Source organism: Carya illinoinensis, chromosome 13 (genome assembly GCF_018687715.1).
Source record: "Carya illinoinensis cultivar Pawnee chromosome 13, C.illinoinensisPawnee_v1, whole genome shotgun sequence".
Lineage (NCBI taxonomy): Eukaryota > Viridiplantae > Streptophyta > Magnoliopsida > Fagales > Juglandaceae > Carya > Carya illinoinensis.
Genome location: NC_056764.1, coordinates 12,189,784 through 12,217,636, shown reverse-complemented (window position 1 = coordinate 12,217,636; position 27,853 = coordinate 12,189,784). Strand labels below are relative to the sequence as shown.

Below are 27,853 nucleotides of genomic sequence, written 5' to 3'. Positions count from 1 at the left end.
ACTATTCCAAAATAGTTATGATCCAAAAGTACTGGAGATGCAACTCCATCGTACAAGTAGTAATTTAACTACTATATTAACATTAACGACGCACCGTCGTTCAGTCGACTGTATCTAGTTGGTCAGCTCCTGATCCTCCTTCAGGTCCTGTAACAAGATCTACCATTCGGGGGGAATGGTAGTTGGGACTACCACAGTGAGATTTGATTACAAATCTCAGCAAGTTAACAAAAAACTTCCATACAGACTAATGATGCATGTATGACAGTAAAAGCATAAATGCATAATCAAATTTATAAGTAATTAAAGCATAACTTAGCGTACAACATAACATAATTGACATAGCTTAAATTGAATCATGAACTGAACTTGACTTGACATGAACTTGATCTGAAACTTGACTTAGCATGAACTTGCTCTGAAACTTGAATTAACATGAAAAATACATACTCCACAGTTGTTGTGGCCCCATGTATTCTACGTGTAAATACATACTCCACAGTTGTTGTGGCCCTATGTATTCTACACAAACTTGACTTAACATTAAAAATACATACTCCACAGTTGTTGTGGCCCCATGTATTCTATACATCACTATGCAGTTAAATACATACTCCACAGTTGTTGTGGCCCCATGTATTCTACATAAACTGAATATACTCAAGATGAAACGTGACTGGAATATGAAAGGACTGAAGCCCTGACGTAACATAACGTGACTTGAACATAATTTGAAATACATAACCAACTTGAGATAGTAACATTTCGTAACATGGCATAACATATAACAAACAACATATTTAGCATGACATATTTGTAATGTATAGTAATACATGACAGAATATATTGTGTAACAGATAAAAATTGATGACAGAATAAATTCTGTATAATAGACAATTACATGATAACTTGGCATGGCATGACATATATGATAACATACATACATACACTGTAATTCTTTTACTTAGCACACATACACAGTAGACTGCTAGTAAGTTAAAAGCTAACTTACCTCGATCTCCGCGTTTCTTATAAAACCTCAAGCGCGATCACGAGGAACTGTAATTAGTGATTCTAAAAGTTAGTACTAAATCACTAATAATTTGAAATATGGAAAAATACTAACTTAAAGAGTAAAATTTCCATTTTACTTCCTACATGTAGGAAAATGACCGTTTTACCCATAACTTAAGGATTTTGCATACTAATTCCAAAAGTCACCAAAATTTACATGCCTCATGTAAATTTTATCCTCAACTCAAATATCAATTTAGAAAAATTTAAAACTAATCACAACTATTAAAACTCCATAGGGCCGAAATTCTCATATGCTATTTCTATTGATTTTTGTTTCTAACTTGTTTTGATCAACCTTTTGATCTATGACTTATAAATATGTGATCTTCAAACCAAACCATCACATGGTTTAAAAAGATGTCCTAAAACATATATAAGCTTCTAATTCAAGATCACATGGTTAAAAATTAACCAAAACATAAATTTAGCCAAGAACATCCACACTTTGGCTTATCTGAATATCTCTTTGTATAAAATTTCATATCTTTGAAACTAACATCAAATATCTTCAAAATAATAATATAACATGTATATAAGATGCTTAGGATCCTCCAATAAAATTATCAAAGTCATTAGAATAGGTTTAGACCACCAAAGAGTTAAACTTTCTCAAAATAGAAACTGTTTTTCTTCTTCCAGTTTCTAAGTTTCTAAATCTAAGCAAATATTTCATCAAAACCTTCAATCATGCAAAAATCCTCAACCAATAGTCATATATACATGTTAAAAATACTCCATAAAAATTTCGGACCAATATCTATCCATTAGCTTGGTCAAAAACTCCAAACTATAACATATTCTCCAGTTTATCTCCCAGAATGACCTTTCTATAGTTTACACAATATTTGACTGACCAAATGATCTTCAAATGGGGCAAATAAGATATCCATGTAAACTAGACTAAAAAAGGAACAACTTATATGAAGGAGACTTTATGATAAAACACTTACAACAGCTTCGAAATGGGCATGCAAAAGATCTCCTAAAATCTGTCCGAGAGAGAGTGTTTGATAATCTTTTATTAGAAGGAGTAATTGAAGATAAGTTCATGGGTGCTGGCTGGACACATTTATGGACGAGATAAGGGAGGTGATAAGGCTGGAGTTGAGAGTTAAGTGTGGTTTTCTCCTACCTAAAATATCTATAAAAGATTATCTCATAATATTCTATCCAATAATATCTACAAAAATCAACTTAAGATATTTTTATCTAATAATATCTATAAAAATCAACTCAAAATATTTTTACACAGTAATATTCACGAAAATTACCTCAAAATATTTCTTTTTATCCAATAATATCTACAGTTTTGAACAGACGTTTTGTCCGAAAATATGAAAAAAATGTTATTGCGCCATAAGACTTTAAATAACCCTCCGAGTCTAATGGCACAAGCCATAATACATTTTGACACTTCTAACTATCTCCAATAATCAAAAATACACTTCTGATACCATAGTAAATAATAACACTAACTATGTAGTTAGACAAAAACCTATACGATTAATGGATTTGTGAAAACTTATGGGTTTTTCACGAGATTCCTAAAGTTAATAGAAATTTCACAATTGAATTTCTAGCGGGCTATTACAATTACAATTTTCTCAAGCTTCTAATCAAAATATAAAAAATAATTTAATTTTTTCAAACTCCAAAACAAAAATAGCATTAAAAAATTATATTATAATAATATTTTTATTCAATTTTTTCTCTTTCATTTTTTAAAATCTAATAAAATATTTTAATTTAAATCATTTACTACTATGAACAAGTTATTTCATTTAGTATTCACAAATTTCTCCATCAAATCTCATTTTTCAAATGAGGCCTTAATCAAATTTTCATCATTCGGTATGTGGTATTAAAAAAGGGTAATGATACACTTATGACCCTTTTACCATTATTTTACTACTTGTAGTATATTTATTTTTTTATCATTTTTTTTAAGTATTTTTTTAACATCCTTAGCCATTAAGAAAAAATTTTAAAAATATATAATTTTAGTGATAGTCACTTGCTTAATCATTAAGTAAAAAAAAAAATTTAAAAATTTAAAAATTAAAAGAAGTGGTAAGAGAGTGGTAAAATAGTGATAAACCTATCATTATTCATTAAAAAAATTGAAAAAAAAAGTAGGAAAATGACAAATAATTTTTTAATATGATATTTTATCGTAAGATCATGAAAAGATGATGGATAAAATGACGATGAATGCACTACTCCTATTGCAAACCGTCCATCAATTACACAATGTAAAGTGTATTTTACACAATTTTAAGATATTGAAGGGTAGAATTCTTAAATTGAAAACCTATTAAAAATAAAAAAAAAAAACATGAGAGAGAGCCCCTCACAAATTTTCATTTTTAAAAAAACCTCTCTAGAGCTAGTAGAACTAAAATATTTGGAACTTTCGACTAACGTTTGGATAGTCAATTGAGATGATATGAAAGTTAAATATTGAATAAAATATTATTATAATATGATTTTTATTATAAAATTTAAAAAAATTAAATTATTTATTATATTTTATATTAAAATTTAAAAAAATTATAATAATTAGCGGATGAGTTGAGTTGATAGCCCTCTTGTATCCAACCAACCCCTAACCGGGGAACGGCAAGTGAAGAACTTTCCCGCCCAAAGTCAATGTTTGCAAGGCAAGCAACTAGAAACCCAGATCACCGAATTAACCTCAACGAACACCCAGCATCCGAAGTCAGTCACAACCCCACTCCCTCTCTTTCTAACACGCAACAAACAAACCTTCGTCTCTCTCTCTCTCTCTCCCCCAACTATGCTGCAAAGTTCGTCTTCAAGCTCGTCACGAGGACTTGATGAGGGCTACCTCATCAACGTCGGCCAGCAGCCACATGTAAAGCGCTCTCCGATAAGAAGGAAGGATGATACTGGCGGGTGTCTTCCGCTTTACAATCCAGGGTCCCCAAAGAGGGAGACTCCACGGTCGCGGACGCGGGTGGCCGAGAAGTGGATCCATGTCATTCCTGTGATTGTGCTGCTCTGCTTCTTTATTCTCTGGTGGTTCTCTTATACAGGTATATAACTGTTTGGTTAAAAGAAAAGGAAAAATATCAAGAACCCACCAATGGTTTGGTTTTGTTTCTTTTGTTTCTTTATTGCGTTTCTTGTTTTAATGTATCATTTACGTGGAAATGATGTCGTTGCATGTGGATCTTTTTTTCTTTATATATATATATATATTTTTTTTTTTTTATCTATTTCCTGTTAGGGTTGATGGATTTCCTAATTTTGCTCTCTCCCTCTCTAAGTTTTTCTTGAATTGAAAATTGAGTAACTTACTTTGATTCAATATTTATGGACTCGTCTATATTTTTCCTGTAGTGTGTAAAAAATCTCTAGTTCTTTTCTCATTACATAGCTATGCATTTCAGTTACCCGGCAGTTCAGGCTGAGTTTGCATGAGAATTGGACGACTTGGCTCTTAATTTTCCCCAGAAAAGAAGTAAACGAGAGAAAAACTTTGGAATCTTTTAAGTACTTCGGGTACAAAGGGATGGTGAAATACCATGGTATTATTGTTTTTTTCTTTCCTTCATTCACAAAACAGAGTTGTATATGGAGACAGAGTTTAGCAAGTGTCAATTTTAGAAGAGCGAAACCGCTTGAGATTAATAACAAGATTGATCCTTTTGCATTTTCATTTCTTGTTCATATTTTCTACCATCTGTCTTCTCTTTTGCTTTCTGGTTCTCAATGCATTCATTGCATTGAAGAAAAAAACACCTTTAGTAATTACTGAACGTGGCCAATTTAAGGAGGGGCAAATATCTCTAAGGTCTACAGTCTGAAATTGCAACTCTTTCCTCTTTTTGCTCTTCTTTGCAACCCTTAGTAGCAGTGCATCATTTTTTTTGTAAGTTAGTAGCAATGCAGCATTAGGATAACTACTAACAGATATTGGTTTATTTCAAGGTACCTAATAAATTTGTAATCTTTGCTTGCTAACAGTGAATATAACATTCAAGGATGGTAAAATTACATCTATACATCGAATTGAGAGGTCGGCCCCCGTCAATGATACTCAGATTGACCTTCTTGTCCTGGCAGTGGCTACGTCATCAATTGCCTCAGTTCCACTTAATCTCATAAGCAATGATGAGGCTGAAGTGCATCCGGCGAGCAAAACTGATTGAAGCACCTGTCAGGAAATAAGGATTCGTTCAGCATTGTGCTTCAACATTTTTGCTGTACAAAAGGACACCAAGCACATTTTGATACTGAATTACAAGGGGAGTATCACAATATGGTTTTCCCCTTTCACCATGAGGGGGGGTATAGCAAAGAGTTTTTTTTTTTTTTTCCAAGTAGATAATATAGAGATATATACTTTCTTGTATCAAGATACAAAAATCAGAAAGAAAAGGACAACAAAAAAAGCAAGAAACAGCTGGTTTGACTAATTACAAGATCAGTGATTTTTGTTCAAAGTTGCTGCTTTTCTGTGGATTTAATGTTGCAATATAAGTTTGCAAATCTCTCCTGTGCTCTGATCGGATTTATAATACCCTTACCGTTGATTTTATTCTTATATGCCAGTGACAACTGGAAATAAGAAGATAAGAACAGCACTAGAAGACAAAAGTGCACACCTCTTGATGCTGCTACAACTGACTAATTTCACCATCTCGACAATTGCCCACCCACAAGTACATTGCTGATCTCCTCTGAGACGGCAGAACTCTACAACAATCCCTTCTTGGTGACTGCATCAGAAATTTTTTATCACTTAGTACAAACATCAATCTTAATGATATAGTGGATATTTTAGAGACTACGAAGAGGCTATTCAATGCATATAATGAATCTAATGTGTTTGTTGCAAAGTAAGACAGGTTAACAAATGCTTCCTAAGATAATGAAAACAAAAGAAATCACACAGTTGCAAACGCCAAACCTTCTGCCAGCGAAGAGGATCTGGTCTTTTTAAGACAACTATGGACTCAATTGTTTCTGGTGAGTCCATGTTCCATCCACAGACAGGAGAGCGAGATTTAGCACGAGAGTAAACCCCAACTATTTGCTTCTTGGGTCGAACGTATTGAGAGGTGCTCATGTAGAAAATGAAGGGTTTCTGACAAGGATGCTTGGTCACAGGTCTGGTGTTGAATGCATATGCTGTATAATCAGCTTTTCTATACCAATTAAGAAAGGTTCTTGTGGGCATCTCCAGTTCTCTGGGAGAAATCACTCCCCTCAATATTTGAACCACATAGCCCCATGAAACCGAGATGGACCAATACCGTTTTTTGTCATAGCAGATTGATTGCTGCATTATATTTGCCGAATCAAGCTTGATGGATTGCATTAGGTGTCGTAAGGATTTGACTCTGGTCATTTGTGGGAATATTGGTTTCACTACATCAAGGTGGTGGAGTGACGCCAATGGAGTGACAGGATGGGCTCCCAGAAGGCCTAACAAATCTCCATAGACGTCATACTGCACAAGAGAATTTAAGATCATCAGTAGATATTGTCTCTGTTAAGCTAGATACCTTTCCTTCTCAACACGATACCGAACAATATTATCCATTTTAAACAGAAACGAAGCTAATGTCCATGCATGAGCTTGTCGATCATCCCAGTCACACCAATTGATGTAAGCAGCTTTCTATATATTTACTTATTTAGGTGGTTGATGTGAGAAACCACTCAAACTGCAGCATATTAACTAGCGTTGCTACTTTTATACGTTCGTGATGTTTCTCTCATTTTCCTCTATTGTTATGAAATTATATATATATATATATATATATATAAGAGCATTGTCATAAGTCTTACCTGATGAAACCCAGGTTCCTTGGTCAGTGGCACCCCTAGCTCAGCCATGCAAGCCTGAATCCTGTCGTCGCTTCCATATAACCCCGGATACCGCAGAATGCACTGATCCTGCATCTTTGCTAACTCCTTCGCTAGAGGATAGCTTATGGCAAAGCCACCCCCACCAAACGCCATGGAGTATGAGAAATTAATGTTCTGAACATGACTCTCCGATGAACTCCCGACATAATAGAACTGCCTATGATCATACTTGGAAAGTATCCTCACCACATTCTCCACCACGAAAACCGTGTCATCATCACCCATAACAAACCACCTCACATCCTTCATGCCAAGCTTCAACGTCTCAGAAACCACTCTCGAAATCCTCAACGCCGACCTCCGTCCTTGACGGTTTGTGTACTTGAATTTCGATGTGTCCCCGGAAATCCGAATCTCCGGCAGCCCTTCGTTTCTTGATCTGGTCCTCACTCTTTTATCTAACCAAACCAACCCTCTGGTTTCCTTAGGCTTCCACCATACCTTTATATATTCCTTCCTCTTCTCCCACAGTTTGGACGAAGCTGCTATCCCAAAAACAATGTGTTTGAGCTCTGTGTCGTAGCGTTGGGATCTTTGTGGAAGTACAGGCTCCATAGTTTTATCTTCTACTTCTTCATCGGTGTAGGAGATGTTGGTGATAGCTTCAAGGTGCTCAAGAATGGAGGAATCAAAAGAGGTGGAACATTCTTGGTGGTCACTGGTGAGAAGGAGGCTGGAAGAGTAGAGGATGTAAAGCATGAAGATAATGAGAAATAACCAGGTGATCTGGGAGCTTCTGAAGCCTATTTGCTGTCTAATTCTGTCCCAACGAGTTAAGTTTTTGTCAGAGTTCTCAGCTTTGACGTTCTTGCCTCCCATGGCTTGTTCAGTTCCAAGGTGTGGGCATGGAGATAGGAGGCAAAGGAGAGAGAGCTTGGTTTTGAGAATTGTTGGGATCTGATCATCTGAGAATTCTCCATTTTTATCGGTTGTGTTGTTTCGAGTTCGTTGCGAAATGGGCCGAATTTGAATGCGGGTAACATGAAATCATGGGTGGTGATCATGGATATATGAGTAGGGTACGGACAGATTTTAAATTCTTAATTTCTTCTTTATTTAAAAAAAACAAATAATCAGTTTTATCACTAATTAAGCTAGGCTAGATGGCAAGCCTTCCGATTGGGCTTGCAGCCGAGTCTAGTGGTCATACCTACATATTGGGGCCCAAAACTTGCCAGTTGTTGAAGATATTAGATATGGGCTGCTTAGGTCATCGCAAAATATGGGCGGGTCCATAGCTTGTTTGTCATTTCTCACAAAATCCAGAGTCTCAAAAGGACCACGAGAGTCAAACAACGCTCGGGACAAGGGGAAATAAGGCGGGGACCACCTTAGCCTTAGGTTGTATATCTAATTATGGTGGGGTCTACCAACGAAAAAGACAATACTTACCCAACAGGGAGTGTCCGATGCGACAGCCCCCACACAAACGTGACGCGATAAGAGCCTTCAGAAAGTTGTTCACGTGGCTCTGGGACCACATCTCCAGCCCCACTTCCATCCGTGTCACTTTATCAATCTAAATTAATTATTTCATAAATAATTACTGTAATTTTTTTCCTTATTTTATATATATATATATATATATATATATTTATCACATCTACTGTCATATTTTTTAATAATAAAAAAACTCTTTTATGACCCATGGGATAATTAATTATCATTATTATTTTTTATTTACCTGTACTTTAGCTGTAATTATTATTGCATCTTGGAAAAAAAAAAACATATTCTTTAATATATAAATCGATATTTAATTCGCATTTTTATGTATAAATAAGTATCCAAATATTTTTAGAAAAATAATGTTAGTGCGATGGAATTGCGGTGATTATTTGTAATCCAGCATCATGAGCAGATACATGCCACGTGTCCATTTGCGGCGCCTTTCAAAGTGACCATGCAGGCTAGCTCGGAGATGAGCAGAATAGCATATTATTTTCCTTTCCCTTCCGATCCCAATGCAAAGTAAATTTCAGTTTATTACATAAAAATGAAAAAAAAAATATTTACACTGTTGTATAAAATTTGTAGATTTTTTTTTAAAAAAAAAAGAAGATAAAAATGAGATACATGTTAAAAAAAAATTACTTATTTAATTATAAATTTTATTTTTTCAAAAAATGTGTTAAATTTATATATTTTAAAACTCAATCTAGCATAATAATTAAATATATTAATAAAAAATACTCTAATTACAAAAAAGTTATATAAAAATAATATCATAAATTAATGTATCATGGTTTATCATATTATAAAATAATTTTTATTATAAAATTATTCATGGGCCTCCCGTGTGCCCGCCCGGTTTGTCCTCAAATGTAGCCTTCGATGCCACTTTTGTGACTCGGAAACACAAAAGCATTGCATAGCACAACAACTGGTCGGTAGCTTCTGCAACTCTGAACGTGCAAATTCAGAAGATCACCCCCATCCCTCTGCTTCGTGCTGATTCTACTTTTGTTGCTTTTCTTAATATTGCCAACCCATTTCCAGTCCGTAATTAATAGAAGAAAAAAGCAGATCGATTATCAATATTGAAGGTAAGTGATTGCTGCATGCTTTCTTTCTGTAATTATTTTCTCTCGTATACATGAGTTATCGTATTTATGTCTCATGTATATATAATTGAGGCATAGGAATCCGTGCAGGATCCACGTGAATTTTAGGTGTCCGGGATGGGAAGCCAAACCTTTTCGACAATCATTCTCCACTTCTTTTTCCAGCCTTTTCCTGATCATTAAAAAGGTCCTTTCTCCGCTCATCTTCTCGGCACTTCTCTGTCTCTGATCTCTGTGTGAAAGGCCGTTCGTTCCTGAACGAGGGGGCTGGCTGCGAATATAACCCATCCAATCAAGCTTGTTCTGGAATTTAATTACTTTTACAGATCAAAAACCGAAGTCTGATTCAGCAGACTCATCTTTGTTTGAGGTACTTGTACAGCTTCTACGTCCTTTTTACTCATAAACTGCAACTGATTGCGTAGTATTCAATTTCCCTAGCTAGCTTTATTCGTGACAAGTTATTGTCACCAGGCCGGGTTGGAGATACCATTTTTTCTAAGGTTCATTACACATAATCGTACACTTTTTCCTTTTCATTCTTCTGTTCTTTGGGATGAATAGTTTTGTTTCTCTGTTGCGTGTTTTATGCATGCTTCTTATAATTAATATGGCTCCAATGAGTTGCAGATGCTTCTGATGATCTGTTTTCTCTGACTCTAACCGGCAGCGAACAAGCATGGCTTTAATTGGAAACCTTCCCAGACACTGTCTTAGCTAGCTTGGATAAAACATGAAATCCTTGTTACAACTTGAAATATTTGCTCTTTTCTGACGTTTGTCCATTTTGCGGGTCCCCCGACCCGATCCCCGTACTGGACAAAACTACCCTAAAAAAATATGAGGTGCATACTGCATAGAGTTTCTTTCATCAGTAACCTTATAATAACCAACACAACTTACTCAAGGAAAGTAGCTTGAACAGACAAAAACTCTGCAATTACTGCTCATGCATGAACAAAATTCCGGATTCACTTCTAAAATTACTGCTCATTAGTTTTCACATTGGCCACTGGCAAAAACATCACTCTCCCAAGTCCCCAGTCCAGTTCACAGCCGTATATACCCTACCACTTGCAAGCTAGCAACAGCATAAACACGTTTTCAGAGGCTGCAGAAGTCTTGGTTATTAGGATTCTTTTTGGGGTCCAGACAGATCCATCATACGAATACTAGCTGGGTAGCCTAGAATCCCGCTGGACCTAGATTTCAAACTGTCTCATCAGATAAAGGTTCAGATTTATATTGCCAAATAGTTTTTATACTTTTATACATCGTGCATGTTCTGAATTAAATATGAATGATATTATTGTTAAGATAATGTTATTTGTTCTGTGTGGATCATTTTCAAGCAGAAATGGAGCAGTTGGAGAAGCAATCGTCTCTCATACCACCATTACCCAGAGACTCTCGCGGCTCTCTTGAGGTATTCAATCCTTCAACCTACTCCAACAGGCCAACCAACCCGGCCGTCCGGTCGCAGCCATCGTGGAAGGGCTGGGTAGAGCCACCTGAGAGTCCCGAACCGGACCCCTCCTCTAAGCTCTCCCCCAATTCGGGTCTCGCCGAGGTAACCGCCACCTCATGGATGGCCCTCAAGGACACCACCCCACCAGTGCCACCACAACCGGCGAAAACATCACCGATAGCCCAGAAAACCCTCTCGGCCATCTTCAACGATCAAGACGATCGCGAGAAACCGACGGGGAAGATGCAATCAGCATCGGGAGAAGTCGGCTCCGCAGCCCAACGAGCGGCCGAGTGGGGTTTGGTGTTGAAAACTGACACCGAGACCGGCAAGCCACAGGGGGTCTCTGTTAGGAATTCAGGTGGCGGGGGAGATGACTCGAACAATAGGCCGGGAAACTCCAGAAGAGACTCGAATAATTCGGTGCGAAGCTCGGGAGATCTCTCGGAAGATGGAGGGAAAGAGAGAGGGATTCCGAGGGTATCAGAGGACTTAAAGGACGCGTTATCGACATTCCAGCAAACATTCGTGGTCTCGGACGCGACAAAACCTGATTATCCAATTATGTACGCGAGTGCAGGGTTCTTCAAGATGACCGGCTATACATCCAAAGAGGTTGTCGGTCGGAACTGGTACGTACGGAACTGCGGCTGAGCATTAATCTTTGAGGTCTTAGTTTTTGTTTTGTAACTGTCATTCAAACTGTAATAACGGCCAAAGGGAGGGTGTTTGCGACATTTAAACGTGGTAAATGGGTTGTATTTTCAGCCGATTTTTACAGGGGAAGGATACGGATCCAGAGGACGTGGCAAAGATAAGGGAAGCATTGGAGAGTGGGAAGAGTTATTGTGGAAGGCTGTTGAATTACAAGAAGGATGGGACCCCTTTTTGGAATTTACTCACCATTTCCCCTATCAAAGATGACGCTGGACAAGTCCTTAAATTTATCGGGTCAGTCACTAGCCAGTCATTCCAACTGCTACTACGTCAATTTTTTTTTTTTACCAGAAAAATGATATTTACTGTTTACTATTTTTAAAAATATAATAAATATAAAATTTATATGAAAAAGAGCATATATTTCTTATATATAAATTTCTTATATATATATATTTTTTAAAAGAGCATAATTCATCTTTAAATAATTAACTATTTTATATAAATCTTATATTTATTTAATTATTTCATAAGGTATACGCAAAGATTAAGGTTGTAAATATTATTTTTATAAAAAGTAATAATACATATATTTACAACTTTAATTAAATTTTTATTTACAAGATTTATTTTATTAATTTTATTTTAAAATTTAAAATTTAAATTTAATAATTCTCAATGTATTAATAATTGACATATAGATAAATAAATTTTTTTTATAAATTTTTATTAATATTATTTAACATTTTTCTTCTTTTTATTATTTTTATTGCTCTTTATAAAACTTTCCGAGTAAGACAAATAAAGCGGCTAGGGTCCTACTAATGCATGAATTTGTAAATGCGAAAATCGGGTTGGATGGGACAATAAATTGCAGTCCCATCAAGAATTGAGTGATAAAATCATCATAAAAAGCCTTAAAACAGAGATTTCTTTTTATTTATTTTTCCATTCCTTTGTCGAATTTTCAATTCAATTGGATATGCTCTCTAAAATAACTAGAATTATCAAAATTTCACGACCATTTTCACGCGACTCGTTTTAAAGAAGTTTAATGCCAATCTATAGAGTTTAAGTAACATTTCTTTTAATTTTATTTTGCCCGGTTTACAAGGAGTGAGAGATATCTCAATTATTGAGACATTTAGATCAGAAGGAGAAAGAAACCTGATCAAGGGAAAGCGCCAAAAGAAGAATAATCCAGAAACAAGAATCCCATGATTGATAGATGTGGTCGTGATAATGTTCTCTGAACATACCACATGATTTTTCTGGCCACACCAAATTAATAATAATAAAAAGAAACATTGGGAAATGCCTCTTGTAAATGTTGTCAGCAAACATGTCAGAAATGCCACTCCAATAATGAACCAAACTTTTCGGCCAACTGGGTCGTCCCCAGGGCGGCCACACAACAATGTCACTCGCCGGATCCAATTCTTCCTTGATTGTGATTGAATAATGCCTGTTTGAGTTACCAGTGCCTTGTCTGATAGGATTTATATATATATATATATATATATATATATATATATATATATATATATTTTTTTTTCTATAAAATATATATAACGTATGGAATCAAAACATTTATGTTTATAAGACTGTCCAATTGTGGATGGATGGTGATGGAATTTATGATTTTGACAATGATAATGGGATGCTATCTTTGTTTGTTTTGTTTTTTTTTTTTCTTTTTAATTAATAAAATATTTGTTGTTGGTTTTGGTGAAATGGCAGAATGCAAGTGGAGGTGAGCAAGCATACAGAGGGATTCAAGGATAAGATGGTGCGTCCCAATGGATTGCCAGAATCATTGATTCGATATGATGGTATATATAGTACACCATATCCTCTTTTGTAGTTGACGGAAGCATAACTTTCATCTTGGAATATGGTCGATTTCAACTAAAGTTAGTTTCATATATTTAAAAAGTTATTCTATTCTTAACTGAATAATGTGTAGAGTGCATAATTTATATTATTTAAATAATAAAATTTAATTTGTAATATTTATATTTTAAAATTTAAATCAAATTTAAGAATAAAAATATCTCAAAAAATTAACAAAAACTGATATTCTTTTTTATTTTATATTTTATGCCTCAAATGATCAAAACTAACATATCACACCCTCTATAAAAATAACTGAAAAAAAATAATATTATTGTCTGGTTTTAATAATTAAAATAACTTTTTATAATTTTGATATATTGAGCCACATGATGTAAAGGGTCCTGCTACAAGCCCCTGGTTTTGCCCTTTGATTTTGACCGCTAGTGCATTTTCTTAATGTAAAGCCAGGGGCAAAATTAGGAGACAACCTAGCATTTTCCTAATGTCAAACTCTGATCAATAGTTGGAAGGTGGAAATACATCTACCATTTACTTGAAAAACTCTCATGTTAACATTGGCTCGAGAATTATTGTAAACTAGATAGTGGGGCAATACAAAATCTCCAAAAATGAAAAATAAAAAATTAAATAATTAGTTGATAGTCAGCTGAAAGAATTAGAATTTATGTTAAAAAACTAAACGTTAAAATTATAAGTACAACTAAGGAACTTCAAGGTTGTTTGAAGGTTTAAAAAGAGGGGTTCTCTTGTTTGAGGTGTAAAGTGTTTGGTGAATTACAGAGTAGGGAGTTTTTTCTGTTTCAATCTTGTACAGTAGTGTTGCTCCCACCCCTGAGCATTGGCAATGGCCTAGGTCTAAAATGGAATTTCAATGTGCCATTTTAGTTATAATATAGACTTTTAGTTAGATTAGTCCATATTAGACTAGTTATCTTAAATTCTAAATAATAATATAATCTTAATTATTTTAATAATATTTGATAATTTTATTTGATAATTTTTTTAATATTTTACAAATACACTTCATATATTAATTGATAAATTATTAAAAAATAAAATTATTATTTTTCAATTATTTTTTCCCTCAACCAATTTAATTATTCAATAAATATATTTTGCCAACCATTCACCCAACAATCACATATACAACCATACCAACATTTCTTCTACCCAAGATTTACATTTAGAATTGTGGTTTAAGATTTACATTTTAATGGAAGAAACTGTTTGAAGGAAGATTTACATTTTTAAGATAAAATAATATTTGATCCTTGTACAGTCCCTAGCCATAGATGGAGGGCACTTAAGATTTACTGTAGTTGATACGTAAAACTTTTCAATTTTCACTAGGCCAATGCAGGGGGCTTTATCATATTCCTCTTTAATTTTCACTTGCATTTGGCAATGTCATTGCCAATGGTCCTAGAATGGATGAAATTTCATTTTTTTTTATTAAAAAAAATGGAAGTCATTTTCCAATGCATCAGAAAAAGAAACATCATTCATAAGAATATTGGGATCATACATTTAGGTGTGGTTTGAATAATGAGATAAAATGAGATAGTTTTAGATGAACATTGAAAGTTGAATAACATATTATTAGAATATTATTTTTTAATAATATTATTGTCTTGGAATTTGAAAAAGTTAAATTATTTATTATATTTTGTGAGGAATTTTGAAAAAATTGTAATGATAAGATTAGATTAAACACTTTCAATATCCAAATGGTGCGGCACAAAGCTCCATTGGTTCCAGCTATGACATATAATCTTAGGAAATGAGGACCCATTGAAGTATATTTGTCATGAATATGATAAAAATAACACAAGCAGTCTTCCAACATGAAAACAGAAGCTAACTTTTCAACCATTCTGGAAAACTTCATAATTACTCTCTTCAACTGATTTCCTTACACAACAAATATGGCAGTACCATGAGTTATAGAAACATTTTCTGACATGTTTCCCTAATATATGAACCACATTTGCCCAAGAACTGAGATCATTTGGCAGTACTATGAGTTATATTAGGGAAAGAATCTCAAATGATGCTCAGTTCTTGGGTTATAGAACCATATGGAAGTACTATGGGTTATAGAACCATAGTTTTTTTTTTTTTTCTTTTTCCTTTTTAGCCAGAGATTCTTTGTAGCAGTCACTCTTTGTGCACTGGTTTATTTCCATCAAACCAAACACTAATATTGTCAGTTTGGCAATGAGAAGAGTAAGGAGGGGAAAAAGGCAACTAGATAATGGGTGTTTTTCCATGAAAATTTTGATGGTGGTAAGACAATGCATTATGCAAATTTAGTCAGAGGTTTTTTGTTTCAAGGTTTTGTTGGGTATTCAAGATGTACTTCTAAACAAGAAGTTAAGTAGTTTTAGGCTTAATTCAATACACTAATCTGCTGTCTTTTGCAGCTCGTCAGAAAGAGATGGCCTCAAGTTCAGTATCTGAGCTTGTGCAGGCAGTGAAGAGACCTCGTGCACTCAGTGAATCGATAAATCGACCCTTGAGAAAATCAGGAGGTGGGAAGGAAGAGGAGAGAATTGAATCACTAACAAGGAGAAACTCTGAGAGCGTTGCTCCACCTAGAAGGAACTCACATGCTGGTACTAGAAGTTCAATGCAGCGCATCAGTGAGTTACCTGAAAAGAAACCGAAAAAATCTGGTCGCCGTTCTTTTATGGGGTATAATTTCTTGTTATGAATGATAACTATGCTTGCAAAGGCTTTCTTGTACTGTCTGTATTTCACATTTTTGTCAATGAGTTTTTATAGCATGTAAGTTTCCTTTACATATGGTTCTTCTAAATGTGATCAGGGTGATTAGGAAAAGTAAGTCGAACATTAAGGACAGCCTTGATTTTGAAACTCCAATGGATGGTGATGAGACTGATGATGATGATGATGAGAGGCCTGAGAATGTTGACGACAAAGTAAGAAAGAAGGATATGAGAAAGGGTATTGATCTTGCTACTACACTTGAGCGTATAGAGAAGAACTTTGTCATTACGGATCCAAGACTTCCCGATAATCCCATTGTAAGATTTCGACTTAAAACAATCTGTTTCACTCCAAAATGTTCTTTGGATTTCAGTTCCCACGTTGGAGATGAATATTCCTTTAATGTTTGTTCAAATCTTCAGATTTTTGCATCCGATAGCTTCTTAGAACTGACAGAGTATAGTCGTGAAGAAATCCTGGGAAGAAATTGCAGGTGCGCCTCAAGATAGTTTGATGTTTTGAAATGTTAGCTTAAACTTCTGAGACATTAAGCATGATATTTGAGTATAGACGGTTCAAACTCTGATTTAATTAAATATTTCATGTGTTAAACTTATTTAATTATGATTTAACATGCCACAAAGAAAGTATCTTATCCAGTTTTAGATAGTATTACGGTTCTTAATATCTATTTCGTTTGGATTCTATAGGTTTCTGCAAGGACCTGAAACTGATCCGGAAACTGTGAGGAAAATAAGAGAGGCAATTGACAACCAGACAGATGTCACTGTCCAACTCATTAACTACACAAAGAGCGGTGTGCTTGCTTTCTGAAATTTCCATGCTTTGCATAAAATCGCCAAACGAAATGTTTACAGAACAAAATAGATTTTATCCTCTCCTTAGTAAAAGACCATTTGCACTCATTCCAGGTAAAAAGTTCTGGAACCTGTTTCATTTGCAACCAATGCGGGATCAAAAAGTATGTACAATCTCAAATAATCTTCACAAGTACATGATATGATGTTTACAAGAGAAACTTTAATCACACTCTGTACACGTTCAACAGGGAGAAGTACAATATTTTATTGGGGTACAGTTAGATGGAAGTCAGCATGTTGAGCCACTTCGCAACTGCATTCCTGAAGACACTGCAAAAGAGAGTGAACAACTGGTCTCGCTTTCTTTCTTTCTTTCTGTGTTCTGCTTTTAGATCTCTTTCTGATTTGGTCACAGCTTAAACCTATGAAACTAATTACTTGATTGACATCTTCTCTCAGGTTAAAGAAACTGCAGAAAATGTTGATGATGCTGTGAGAGAGCTTCCTGATGCCAATTTGGTAATGTCCTACCTTGCAATTACATTTCTGAAAAGCTTTTGGGTATAAAATTATGAATAGGGTATTTGATCATCTGTAGAAACCGGAGGATTTGTGGAGTAACCATTCTAAGGTGGTTCATCCAAAACCTCATAGGAAGGACAGCCCCTCATGGAGAGCTATCCAAAAGGTACTATTCATATATTATAGTTTTTTTTTTCCTAAATATTCTTGTAAATAAAGTTTTCAATCATAAATAAAAACTTTTAAAATGGCGTTGATTTCTAAAATTTTAAACATCTTGATCTTCTTTTTCCTTACTCCTGTTCCTTTCTATGTTAGCGACAAAAAACTTCACAAACTGTATTCGAGTGGAGAGAGATCAAAATCTCTTTATATAATATTAGCAAAATTACCATGGCCATCAAAACTCGTAACTTGTAAGATTTTAGGCTAAAATTCAATAGGCTTTTATAAATACATTGGTCACAAAACTAAAACGGCATGAGTTGAATTAATAACTTAATTATAATAAAAATGAATATTAATAATTTAATTATATATATTATTTTTCATTTAATAATTTTTACTTAATAACACAGAACATTTAATTTTAATTGAATAGGATAATGGCAAAATGGATGATGTGGCTGGACTAAAGCAAAGTTCTCTGCTTTGAGTTGCATATTGTAGTAGAAAATGTGCATAATAATGAAATTAAGAAAGTACAAAAAGGAAGGAATAAAAACATTAGACCCTGCCTTTCTTTTTGCCTTTTCATTTTCTTTCTGTTCATAATACATCCTACTATTCATCTGGAATATATGTGCCCTCAGTCTCATTAAAATGATAAAGCTTGACTTTAATTTTTTTTTGTTCCTTTCTCTTTTTTCTTTTCTGATGATCTATTTTCTAGTAAAAAAAAAATTTGAAGTATAGACATGCATGACATTCAAGACTTTTTACTCCACACTTTCTGCAGTTAGTTGATATACGTGGTTAGAATTTCTGCTATATTTTTCTACACTCCTTATTATCTCTAAGTATTTGGATTTTCTTTCCTCGCCATTGAATTTCATTCATCTATTTATTTCTCTAGTTTTCTTATGGAACCCCTGTTTGCAGATTCTCGATAATGGAGAACAGATAGGCTTGAAACATTTCAGGCCAATAAAGCCCTTGGGATGCGGAGATACTGGGAGGTTTGAACCTCTTTTCCACTTTCCCATCAGTAAAGATAATCATGATATATATATACAGGTTGAGGAGTCCTGGACTATTAATGCCCTGGAAACTTAAATTTGTATGACTCTTTTTACGAGTTACAACAGGTCAAATGACGATACAATATATAAATACTAATGACTCCGCAATATTAAATTCTCTTGTTGGGTTTTCGTGGTTCAACTTCAGAGTGATATCATTACTTGGCATTCAGGTTAAGAATTTTAATCATGAATCAGAAATTGGATTCAGAATTGTTCATTTAATTGATCTTCATAACGGGTGCTGCTATATGCTAAAAGTATAAATCTAAGTAGTTCTAAATTAGTATCTGCTACCTGAAAATGAAATCTGAACTCATAATTGCTTGGTAATTTCTTGTCTGTAGCCAATATCCCCTTTCCATTTTTAAATCTTGGAAAATTTTTTTGACTTACGACTGTCATGGCAGTGTGCATTTGGTGGAATTGTGTGGATCTGGTCTGTGTTTTGCCATGAAGGCTATGGATAAAAATGTTATGCTCAACCGTAACAAGGTATTGAAATTGATCTTATACATCTTATTTACCTATGTTTTTTCTTTCTTTCTTTCTTATTTACCAAGTTCAAGCGGTATTGGAATTGTTCATTTAATTGACTTGCCACTACTGCTTAGTGCTTGTAACAAACAGGCTCCAGCTGGTCCTGTTTTACATTTATGTACTCTTCTAGATAGCCTTTATTTTCCTTTTAGCGATCCGTGTTTGTTCTTGCGCATTGATTGAGTTTAATTATGATTTTTCGGCTCCATGTGCACTACATTCTGTTATATATACTACCGCTTAAACTTGGGCAAATGCAAAAATGATTCCTGTAGATAGATCATGGGAAGTCCTCCATTCTTTTTTCACCATTAAATCTAATCTAATAGCAGACTTTAAGTGGAAGATACTACCTTCCAGCCATGCCAACCAAACTAATTGTAGAATTTAAGTGCAAGATATTACATCACACCAGGCCAATCAAGGGAATTTTCTTTTAGTTTTACAGCTTCAGTTCAAAGGCAAAAATCAACATGCAAAGCTTGGATATTTTATAGCTTTCTCCTTGTTTTTCTCTAGACGTTGAGTAAAGTTCTTTTAGTAGTTCAGATATCATTTACTCATGGCACTCTTCGACATTTTTTTTAATATCTCATTTGCTCCATGTTCGACAGGTGCATAGAGCTTGTGCAGAGAGAGAAATTCTTGACATGTTAGATCATCCTTTTCTTCCTGCACTGTATGCTTCATTCCAGGTTAGAAACTTCTCTATAAATCTCAGTAAGGAATGAGATGGTTTTTAATGGGGGAATTCTATGAGCTACGGGAGTTAAATTGATTCTTTGATTACTTAATTCTAGTGCTGTGACGTGTACATCTTTGTGGTTTGAATAGAATGTTTAGATACTAGTAAGGCATAGAAAGCTTAGATATATGAGTGTGATTAGAAAAAAAAAAAGGATAAGGAATTTGTAAAATTCCTGATCTGGGGTCGTCTACTTTGCAGACCAAAACACATGTTTGTCTGATAACTGATTATTGCCCTGGTGGAGAACTCTTCCTGCTTTTAGACAGACAGCCCGCGAAGGTCCTGAAGGAAGATGCAGTGAGGTAAATTATTTAACAGATAAAAGAGCTGAAAAAAAACCAGAAAATCATAGTGCACAAGGATTTGAGAGTTAGTGAAGAAAGCATGATCTCAGCATCAGGATTTAAAGATACTGCTCTTGTAGCTGCACAAAAATTCTTCAAGCTTATCCTGTACTTTTTTAGGCCACTCTAATTTTACCAGAATAAAAAGTTGCTTTTTTGCATGTTTTTTCCTCATTGGAGGGCCCAAAGTTGCAAACAGATGAGGACCTTGCTGCATGAACTTTGAAGAGTATAGATGGTTATGCGCATGCATAGAAAATAAATGGGAAAATACACTTTTCACCTTTAAAACTGTTTTACAGTGTACAGTTTGCAGCTCAACTACTAACATTGACATGTTACACCCACAAACTACTAAAAGGTTGCAATGTGAACTAGTCATTAGATGTTAAGATCTAATGATCAATGTTGTGCTACATCACCTATTCTCACCTATTTTTCATTTATCTTAATGGCCAACATTGAAACATGAGTGCTATTTGCAATTTTTGGGTAGTTTGAGGATGCAATGCATCATTGCTAATAATTTAAGGATGCAAAGTGTTAAAAACACCTATTAATAGGGTGGAACATGTATTTTCCCCCAAATAAATGTAATGCTTGCATGTATTCATCTTGGCATGCAAAGTTCAAACTGCGCATGATTTCATGTTGTATTCTTGATGGTAAGAATTACTTGGTTATGTTCCCAACTGGCCAAGATGTTCAAATGTGAAAACAATACCTCAAAAACTATTAAAAAGGCATTTGATTTGGTATTCGGTTGCAACATATTGTTCTGATAAATGACCTTGCACTAAATACACCAAAAGAATTATTTTCATATGAAAAATCACACTCGTGATAATTTTTCTTTACAATATTGGATTATTTACAAACATTTCAAATAATTCTGCAAAAAGTAATTTGAATCCATTAAGCGGACAATATATTTCTGACCAATTTGTTGGTCATCTACCGGTGTCATATTATTTGTGTGACTTGTAATGTTGCTAGGTTTTATCCGAACTGACTTCATACAATTGATGGTTGTAGATTTTATGCAGCAGAGGTAGTTGTTGCATTGGAGTACCTTCACTGCCAGGGTAAACAATGCCATTATGTCTTTCTTTTAAGTAATACATCATACAATAAGGGATGATTTTGATAAGTGGTATTTCAAAACTTATCCTTAGTCATTGAGTGATTCATTGAAGGAACTATTTTGTCCAATAATTCCAATATCTGATTTTATCACATGAATTTTGCTTTTGTCAAGATGGCCCTAATTTTCTATCATGCCCCCAGAACTGTGTTCCTCTTACCTGCATAATGATACTTAGATACCTAAAGTAGTCTCAAAAACTGAAATTTCCAGTACCTAAAGCATGACATCATATTTTGATGTAGTTTACGATCAAAGTATACTTGCATCTTCATACTTTTACTGAATCTCCATTGAATTTCCTCACAGGGATAATTTACAGGGATTTAAAGCCTGAAAATGTTTTACTCCAGAGCAACGGTCACGTATCCTTGACAGATTTTGATTTGTCATGTTTGACATCTTGTAAACCACAGGTATTCTAGTTATCGAATCTTCTTTAGCATAAATCTTTTCCGGGAAAAAATAAAGGCAAAATAGTTGCATAAATCCCAGATATTTTGAGAATTAGAATAAATTTTATGGGTTGCCTGTGCTCTTTGCAGCTTTTGATTCCAAGTACAAATGAAAAGAAAAAACAACAGAAAGGTCAACAGAATCCAATCTTCATGGCAGAACCTATGCGAGCATCAAACTCTTTTGTTGGCACCGAGGAATACATAGCTCCGGTTTGTCAACATAGAATACCAATACAGATTCTGGATCCTAGCATATGCATGTTACATGAGTCTATTTAGAGGAATTGCACCAATAGATTCCAGACAAAATGAAATACATATGTTACATAAAGTGTTGCATTTTGAAGGATTTTAAGGGTAAATAACATTTTAAGTGGAGAGATTCTACATGGAGAGAAGAGAGATGAAATACCCTCACCATGGAGAATACACAGCCTTTTCTTTTTCAACTCCAGTCATATACTCTGTCACCTTGTGTAATTTCTAATATGAAATTGTTTCTTTACCTGTTGAGAGAAGATTGTGTGCATCTAATTTTTCATTCTTCCTCAACTCATGTGTCCTTTTCCTTTTAATTCTTTGCAGGAAATCATCACTGGGGCCGGCCATACCAGTGCGGTGGACTGGTGGGCTCTTGGTAAATTTAAATACTATTGATGAAACGATGCACCATAAGTGCATATAGTAACTGCAAGAACTTATTCCCGTTATAAATTCAGTTAAAAATATGAAAAATATCAAACAACATGCTAACACTAACGTAAGCCAAGCTTATTGTTTCTTAGTTCAAATCCAGATATCTTTGTGATAGGCAAGTTTCCACCCTCATGTCAGAGTGATAAAAAAATTTACATGCATGGTCTAAAAGGCTGAGAGTTAGATTATCTACCATCTGATCTTGATCATCCACTTTGACAAGTAAACTCCACCATTCGACGATTTTCATAAAATATAATGCCTAAGTTGTGCCTAAGAATGATAAGAAATATGTTCGTCTTCATATTTGAAGCATTTAAACCATTAAAATCATGTTTGATTATGCATCAATTTTACACCACTATCATTGTGTTGCTTTCATTATTATTTGACTACATCGTTTATGTATAAGTGACACTCTTTGCTCATTTACTACATCGTTTTCTCAGGTATTCTTCTGTACGAGATGTTCTATGGATATACACCATTTAGGGGAAAGACTAGGCAAAAGACTTTTGCCAATATTCTTCAAAAAGATCTTAAATTTCCAGGAAGTATACAGGTGAGATATATCTTGCTACTAAACTAGTTTCTCACATTTAATGCTTAATAATTTTCAACTGACATGATTTTTTTTTTTTTTTTTATATAAAAAATGCATAATTCTAAGAGAACATTCTGGAATTAATTTAACTATTCAATGTGGACAGTGTGTTTTTTCCTTGAATAAAAAAGAGTTCAGTTTGCATGAAATTCCCGTAGTCAGTGCTTGGAAAAGGAATGGTGAAAGCTCAAAGACAATTAAACATGAAGACCCCCAAATTTCATTATAAACGATTTTGGAACCTGTATAGAAACCAAAACTAGCAAAGTTCAGAAACATGTATGTATTTTTTGGGGCATTTGCAGAAGTTTTTACAAATCTTAGAGAGCATATGATGCACAGTAGAAGTAGACTCATGGTGTTAGGCATTCTCAAATGGACTTATTTTTACAAAACTTCATTCCCGCCTTCATACCTTATGCATGAACATGGAAACCACCTTAAGTCGCATAGAAGAACAAGGCTTGGTGCTGACAGAAAGTGAGTGTCTTGCAGGTAAGTCTCCAAGCAAAGCAGTTAATGTATAGGCTCTTGCACAGGGATCCCAAAAACAGATTGGGTACTCGGGAAGGGGCAAATGAGATTAAGTGTCACCCTTTCTTCCGGGGTGTCAATTGGGCTCTAGTTCGCTGCAAGGTAAGATACTAAACCTTGAAAGGCATGAAGTGGAACTAATGCATGAATTGGAATTCAATTGCTGACATAGAAATATGTTTCCAGAAAGCTCCTGAGCTTGATGCTCCTCTCTTTGACACAACTGAGGCTGAGAAGGAAGCAAAAGTTGTGGATCCTGAATTAGAGGATCTCCAGACAAATGTTTTCTAGTAGGCCTGGTCCATGGTATGAATTACGATCATGTTATGATAAATGTGTCTCCATTTTTGGTTGGTCTTATTAATTACAGACTTCTGTGTTGCAGATTTTGAGCATGGGAACCATATCTCCTTCAGAAAGGAAACGCAATGGAGGCTCTGAGAGCTCCTTGATCCGTCAAGGAATTGGGTTTTTCTTTGACTTGGCTTGTGTTTCTTGGCCCCAAGCATTTTGATCGACAGCTAAGTCTGGTAGCTGCTGGTAGGCGGAAATTAAGGTTCAGTTGTGTCCCATGTAATGTTTGTACGACGTGTCCCCTGTAATTTTAATCCCAGTTGGTTTGAACTTAAAAAGTTGTGTAAATTGATCTCTCTCTCTCTCTCTCTCTCTCTCTCACACACACACACACACACACACACACACACACACTTTTTTTTCTAGGCAAATTTTTGAGAGACTATTGCTCCTGTAAGTGTGGGGATTATACCTTCAACCATGGACCCCATGGTCCCTAAGGACTTGGAGGTGTCGCCACTCTCTCTCTCTCACACACTTTCCTTTGCATATATATATACACATACATATATATATAATATTCCTTGTATTTTGCTTGTTCTTCGTCCATTATACATCATGTCTCAATGTCTATCCAATGCATAAGAGAAATGATGTTGTTCATCATAAATTTGTAATCTTCGGTTGTTTATATTGATGTGTCATATTTTAAGTGATTGTCCATTTAAATGATAGAGATATTAGGTTACTTATAATATGTCATATAGAAAATGACAAAATTTAAAAAGACAATAAAAAATGGCATCTAAGATAATTTATAGTTAAGTTGGTCTCTCAGGAATGTAACCTTGGACATATCTATCTGCACAACATTATCAAATGCCTCCACAAGTGGTAGTGGTGGTGGTTGTTTGATTTCCTGAAGGTTTGTCGGCACCTTGATTGTGCACCAAATTATTGAATTCTTGAAGCTAGCTGTTCTTCACATGTCAGAAATCTCTGCAATGCAGTCTTATTTGATCTGTGACATGGACATCTACATCCAGCATGTCCTGTGTTCCTTTCCTACCATTCATCCTCCTTTCATTTAGCTCAACCACAACCAATATAACGATCCCCCCATAAAGTGTGGAAGTACCATTTGTAATTTTGTGCTATCGTCCATTTCATGGAATCACTCATGTTTGTTTTATTAGATGAGATTGATTGTATGGTTCATTTTAAGGTTTTTTGTTTGATAGTTTAACACCTTTTGTCTTCTTGTTATTTTGTCATAAATGAAAGGCTTTTAATAACAATAACAATAATAATAATAATAGTAATAATAATAATAATCATGGTGCCATTTTCTCCTTAAAAAAATTGAGCTCAATGGCTCATGTTATCTACCAAACTATACTGACCATTATTATTTCAATATTCAACCTTACCTTATTATTATTATATATTTTTTTTAGAAGGGAGTGGGAGGTTTTGAATCTAGATTTTCTATTTGAAGAATCAGATTATATGCTATTAGGTTATCAATATTATTTTTTGTATTGAATGAAAAGGCTAAGATAATTATTTCTGCTGAGATACTTGTATTTATAGATATCTAAGTACAATTGATAAGTAATTACAAATGATAAGTATGACTATGCCCCTTGCATACATCCTGATTATTCTGTTGTGACTGGACTTTTAACTCTTCTTATTGAGATTGAGTTGAGTCAGGGACTCTAAACAATTTTAAGGGAAGGTTTGGATAGATAGTTGAGATGAGATGAGATAAAATGAAAGTTAAATAAAATATTATTATAATATTATTTTGAATAGAAAATAGTAGTTGAACCGATAAAAGTGATCGATTGCGTTTATTATTATTATTATTATTTATTTAATAATTAAGGAAATAACTATTAATAAATTAACATTTTTTTAAATGTTTAAAGAGGTATAAAAATGATTAAAAGAAAAGGGAAAAAAAGTACATTATTTGCACTTACTGGGTTGATTTCTTTGATTAAATTATCAGTTTTAATAGCACGGTCTTTTTTTAATATTATTTTTATTTTAAAATTAAAAAAATTAAATTATTTATTATATTTTATATATTAATTCATAAAAATTAAGATGAGTCATCAATTAGATAGGTGCAAATGCTGAATTCATCATCGGTCTACCTAGCATTTCTTTTTCTTATGATATACTCAAATTCTCTTTCAAATGTCATTTTGATACTGAAATTCCCTTTTTAATTTTCAAAAGAAGTTGGCTAAAGAATGAAATGCAATCATAGTGGAATATTATTTTGTACAGATGCAAGGCAGACCCTAATCATGGAGGGACCAATTACTGTCAGACAAGACCACTCTTGTCACTGGCGTTATTAACTTTGGACCTCCCCCCGTCCCTTCCATGTCTAAAATCATCTTTGAAAATTAACGTACCCAATCTTTAACTTGAGACATCCTTTGTAAACTAGTGTGTTAACCTCGTCAAGTTGCCAGTAAATTCCCCCAATGCTCCAATAACGAAAAATAAAAAATACTTTTTTTTTTAAAAAAATACTTTTTATAGAATAATGATTTCGTATAAATTTTAAGAAAAATATTACATATAGTTACTTTTGTATATTTTGTATATATTTTATTAATGTGATTGATTGTATTAATTTTTTTAATATACAATCAATCACATCAGTCGAGTGCGTAAAAAAATACACAAAAGTGACTGTATATAAAATTTTTAAAATTTTAAATAGATAAATTTTGTGTATGCCTATTGCAACACTAATATAGTGAGAATTAGTTGATATATTGATTTGTACCATAGATGTTTTTGTCTAGTTTAACAAAAATACACATTAGGGAGAAATGCTTGGAACCCATTATCGAGATTCCAAGCATTTCTCTTAAATAAAAATTAAAAGTTGAATAAAATATTATTAAAATAGTATCTTTTACTGTTATTATTATTTTGAGATTTAAAAAAATTATATAATTTATTGGGTGGCACTACAACTACCGCTCCTAACTCTCTTACCGTTAGTCATTTTAGTGTGTTTTTTTAGCTTTTTTTTACATGTATTATTTTAGCTTTTTTATTATATGTATTTTTAATACTTTTATATATATATATATTTTTAAAAAAATTCACAAAATCATTAAAAAAATACGTCCTTAATCAAGAAGTAAAACAAATAAAAAATAAAAATAAATGGCCAGCAGTACCTTCCAGAGGTAGCTTTAGCATTATGTTTGCTTATTATATTATTTGTGTAAAAATTTAAAAAAATTGTAATCATCATATGAAATAAGATAAAATATTTTCACTATTTAAATATGTCTTAGTCTCACCTAAAGCTATACTAAGGACACTCTGGTGGGATCATAACTTATAGCATGGATATTTCAATCCATGATGAGATTAACAGAAGAGTAATTTAGATCAAATAATCACATGAATTCTCATAAGATAAGGTCTAAACTTATTAGAGACATATATAGAAATATATATATATTGTGAAATGATAATAATATTAGAGTGCTGTTATATACACAAATGAATTACATAAAAATAATTTCATAAATTAATATGGTTTCATCTGATCCGTTAAATTTACTTTATAATAAAAATAACTTTATATTCTGACGAACTATATCAAACTA

General features: G+C 33.9%; 3 protein-coding genes across 5 annotated transcripts; 2 read left to right on the top strand and 1 right to left on the bottom strand.

Annotated features, from left to right (window-relative positions):
• The first annotated feature begins 3,789 nt into the window (after positions 1-3,789).
• Positions 3,790-5,252, top strand: LOC122293016. Its single transcript, XM_043101625.1, has 2 exons — positions 3,790-4,133; positions 5,068-5,252. The coding sequence occupies exons 1-2, from the start codon at positions 3,875-3,877 to the stop codon at positions 5,250-5,252; spliced, it is 444 nt and encodes a 147-aa protein (XP_042957559.1). The 5' UTR covers positions 3,790-3,874.
• Positions 5,001-7,994, bottom strand: LOC122293014. The gene is made up of 4 exons (XM_043101623.1): positions 6,898-7,994; positions 6,014-6,556; positions 5,709-5,822; positions 5,001-5,257 (listed from the first exon to the last, which is right to left on the bottom strand). The coding sequence occupies exons 1-3, from the start codon at positions 7,795-7,797 to the stop codon at positions 5,721-5,723; spliced, it is 1,545 nt and encodes a 514-aa protein (XP_042957557.1). The 5' UTR covers positions 7,798-7,994; the 3' UTR covers positions 5,001-5,257; positions 5,709-5,720.
• Positions 7,995-9,342: 1,348 nt separating this feature from the next.
• On the top strand, positions 9,343-24,548 carry LOC122293013 (phototropin-1). 3 transcript variants are annotated; one of them, XM_043101621.1, is made up of 26 exons: positions 9,343-9,524; positions 9,633-9,912; positions 10,173-10,774; positions 10,898-11,642; positions 11,779-11,961; positions 13,408-13,499; positions 15,948-16,218; positions 16,352-16,571; positions 16,677-16,747; positions 16,965-17,071; positions 17,187-17,236; positions 17,324-17,428; positions 17,535-17,594; positions 17,674-17,763; positions 18,699-18,775; positions 19,249-19,333; positions 19,993-20,073; positions 20,325-20,428; positions 21,506-21,555; positions 21,924-22,030; positions 22,160-22,282; positions 22,658-22,709; positions 23,218-23,330; positions 23,868-24,008; positions 24,093-24,212; positions 24,292-24,548. In XM_043101621.1, exons 4-25 carry the CDS (start codon positions 10,900-10,902, stop codon positions 24,195-24,197), a joined length of 3,030 nt encoding a protein of 1,009 aa, XP_042957555.1. In that variant the 5' UTR covers positions 9,343-9,524; positions 9,633-9,912; positions 10,173-10,774; positions 10,898-10,899; the 3' UTR covers positions 24,198-24,212; positions 24,292-24,548. The 3 variants fall into 3 exon arrangements, with proteins under 3 accessions (XP_042957555.1, XP_042957554.1, XP_042957556.1); XM_043101620.1 differs by lacking the exon at positions 10,173-10,774; XM_043101622.1 differs by lacking the exon at positions 10,173-10,774 and having other exon boundaries at positions 9,621-9,912.
• Positions 24,549-27,853: the final 3,305 nt, after the last annotated feature.

Bases quoted from the DNA above. Each gene is read 5' to 3' on its own strand.
- LOC122293014 (XM_043101623.1), bottom strand. From the start codon at position 7,797: ATGGGAGGCAAGAACGTCAAAGCTGAGAACTCTGACAAAAACTTAACT. The intron at 6,557-6,897 runs GTAAGACTTATG...TCTCTTGTGCAG, and splicing joins AGGAACCTGGGTTTCATCAG to TATGACGTCTATGGAGATTT. The intron at 5,823-6,013 runs GTTTGGCGTTTG...TTTCTGATGCAG, and splicing joins ATCCTCTTCGCTGGCAGAAG to TCACCAAGAAGGGATTGTTG.
- LOC122293016 (XM_043101625.1), top strand. From the start codon at position 3,875: ATGCTGCAAAGTTCGTCTTCAAGCTCGTCACGAGGACTTGATGAGGGC. The intron at 4,134-5,067 runs GTATATAACTGT...GCTTGCTAACAG, and splicing joins CTGGTGGTTCTCTTATACAG to TGAATATAACATTCAAGGAT.
- LOC122293013 (XM_043101620.1), top strand. From the start codon at position 10,900: ATGGAGCAGTTGGAGAAGCAATCGTCTCTCATACCACCATTACCCAGA. The intron at 13,500-15,947 runs GTATATATAGTA...TGTCTTTTGCAG, and splicing joins ATCATTGATTCGATATGATG to CTCGTCAGAAAGAGATGGCC. The intron at 19,334-19,992 runs GTATTGAAATTG...CATGTTCGACAG, and splicing joins TTATGCTCAACCGTAACAAG to GTGCATAGAGCTTGTGCAGA.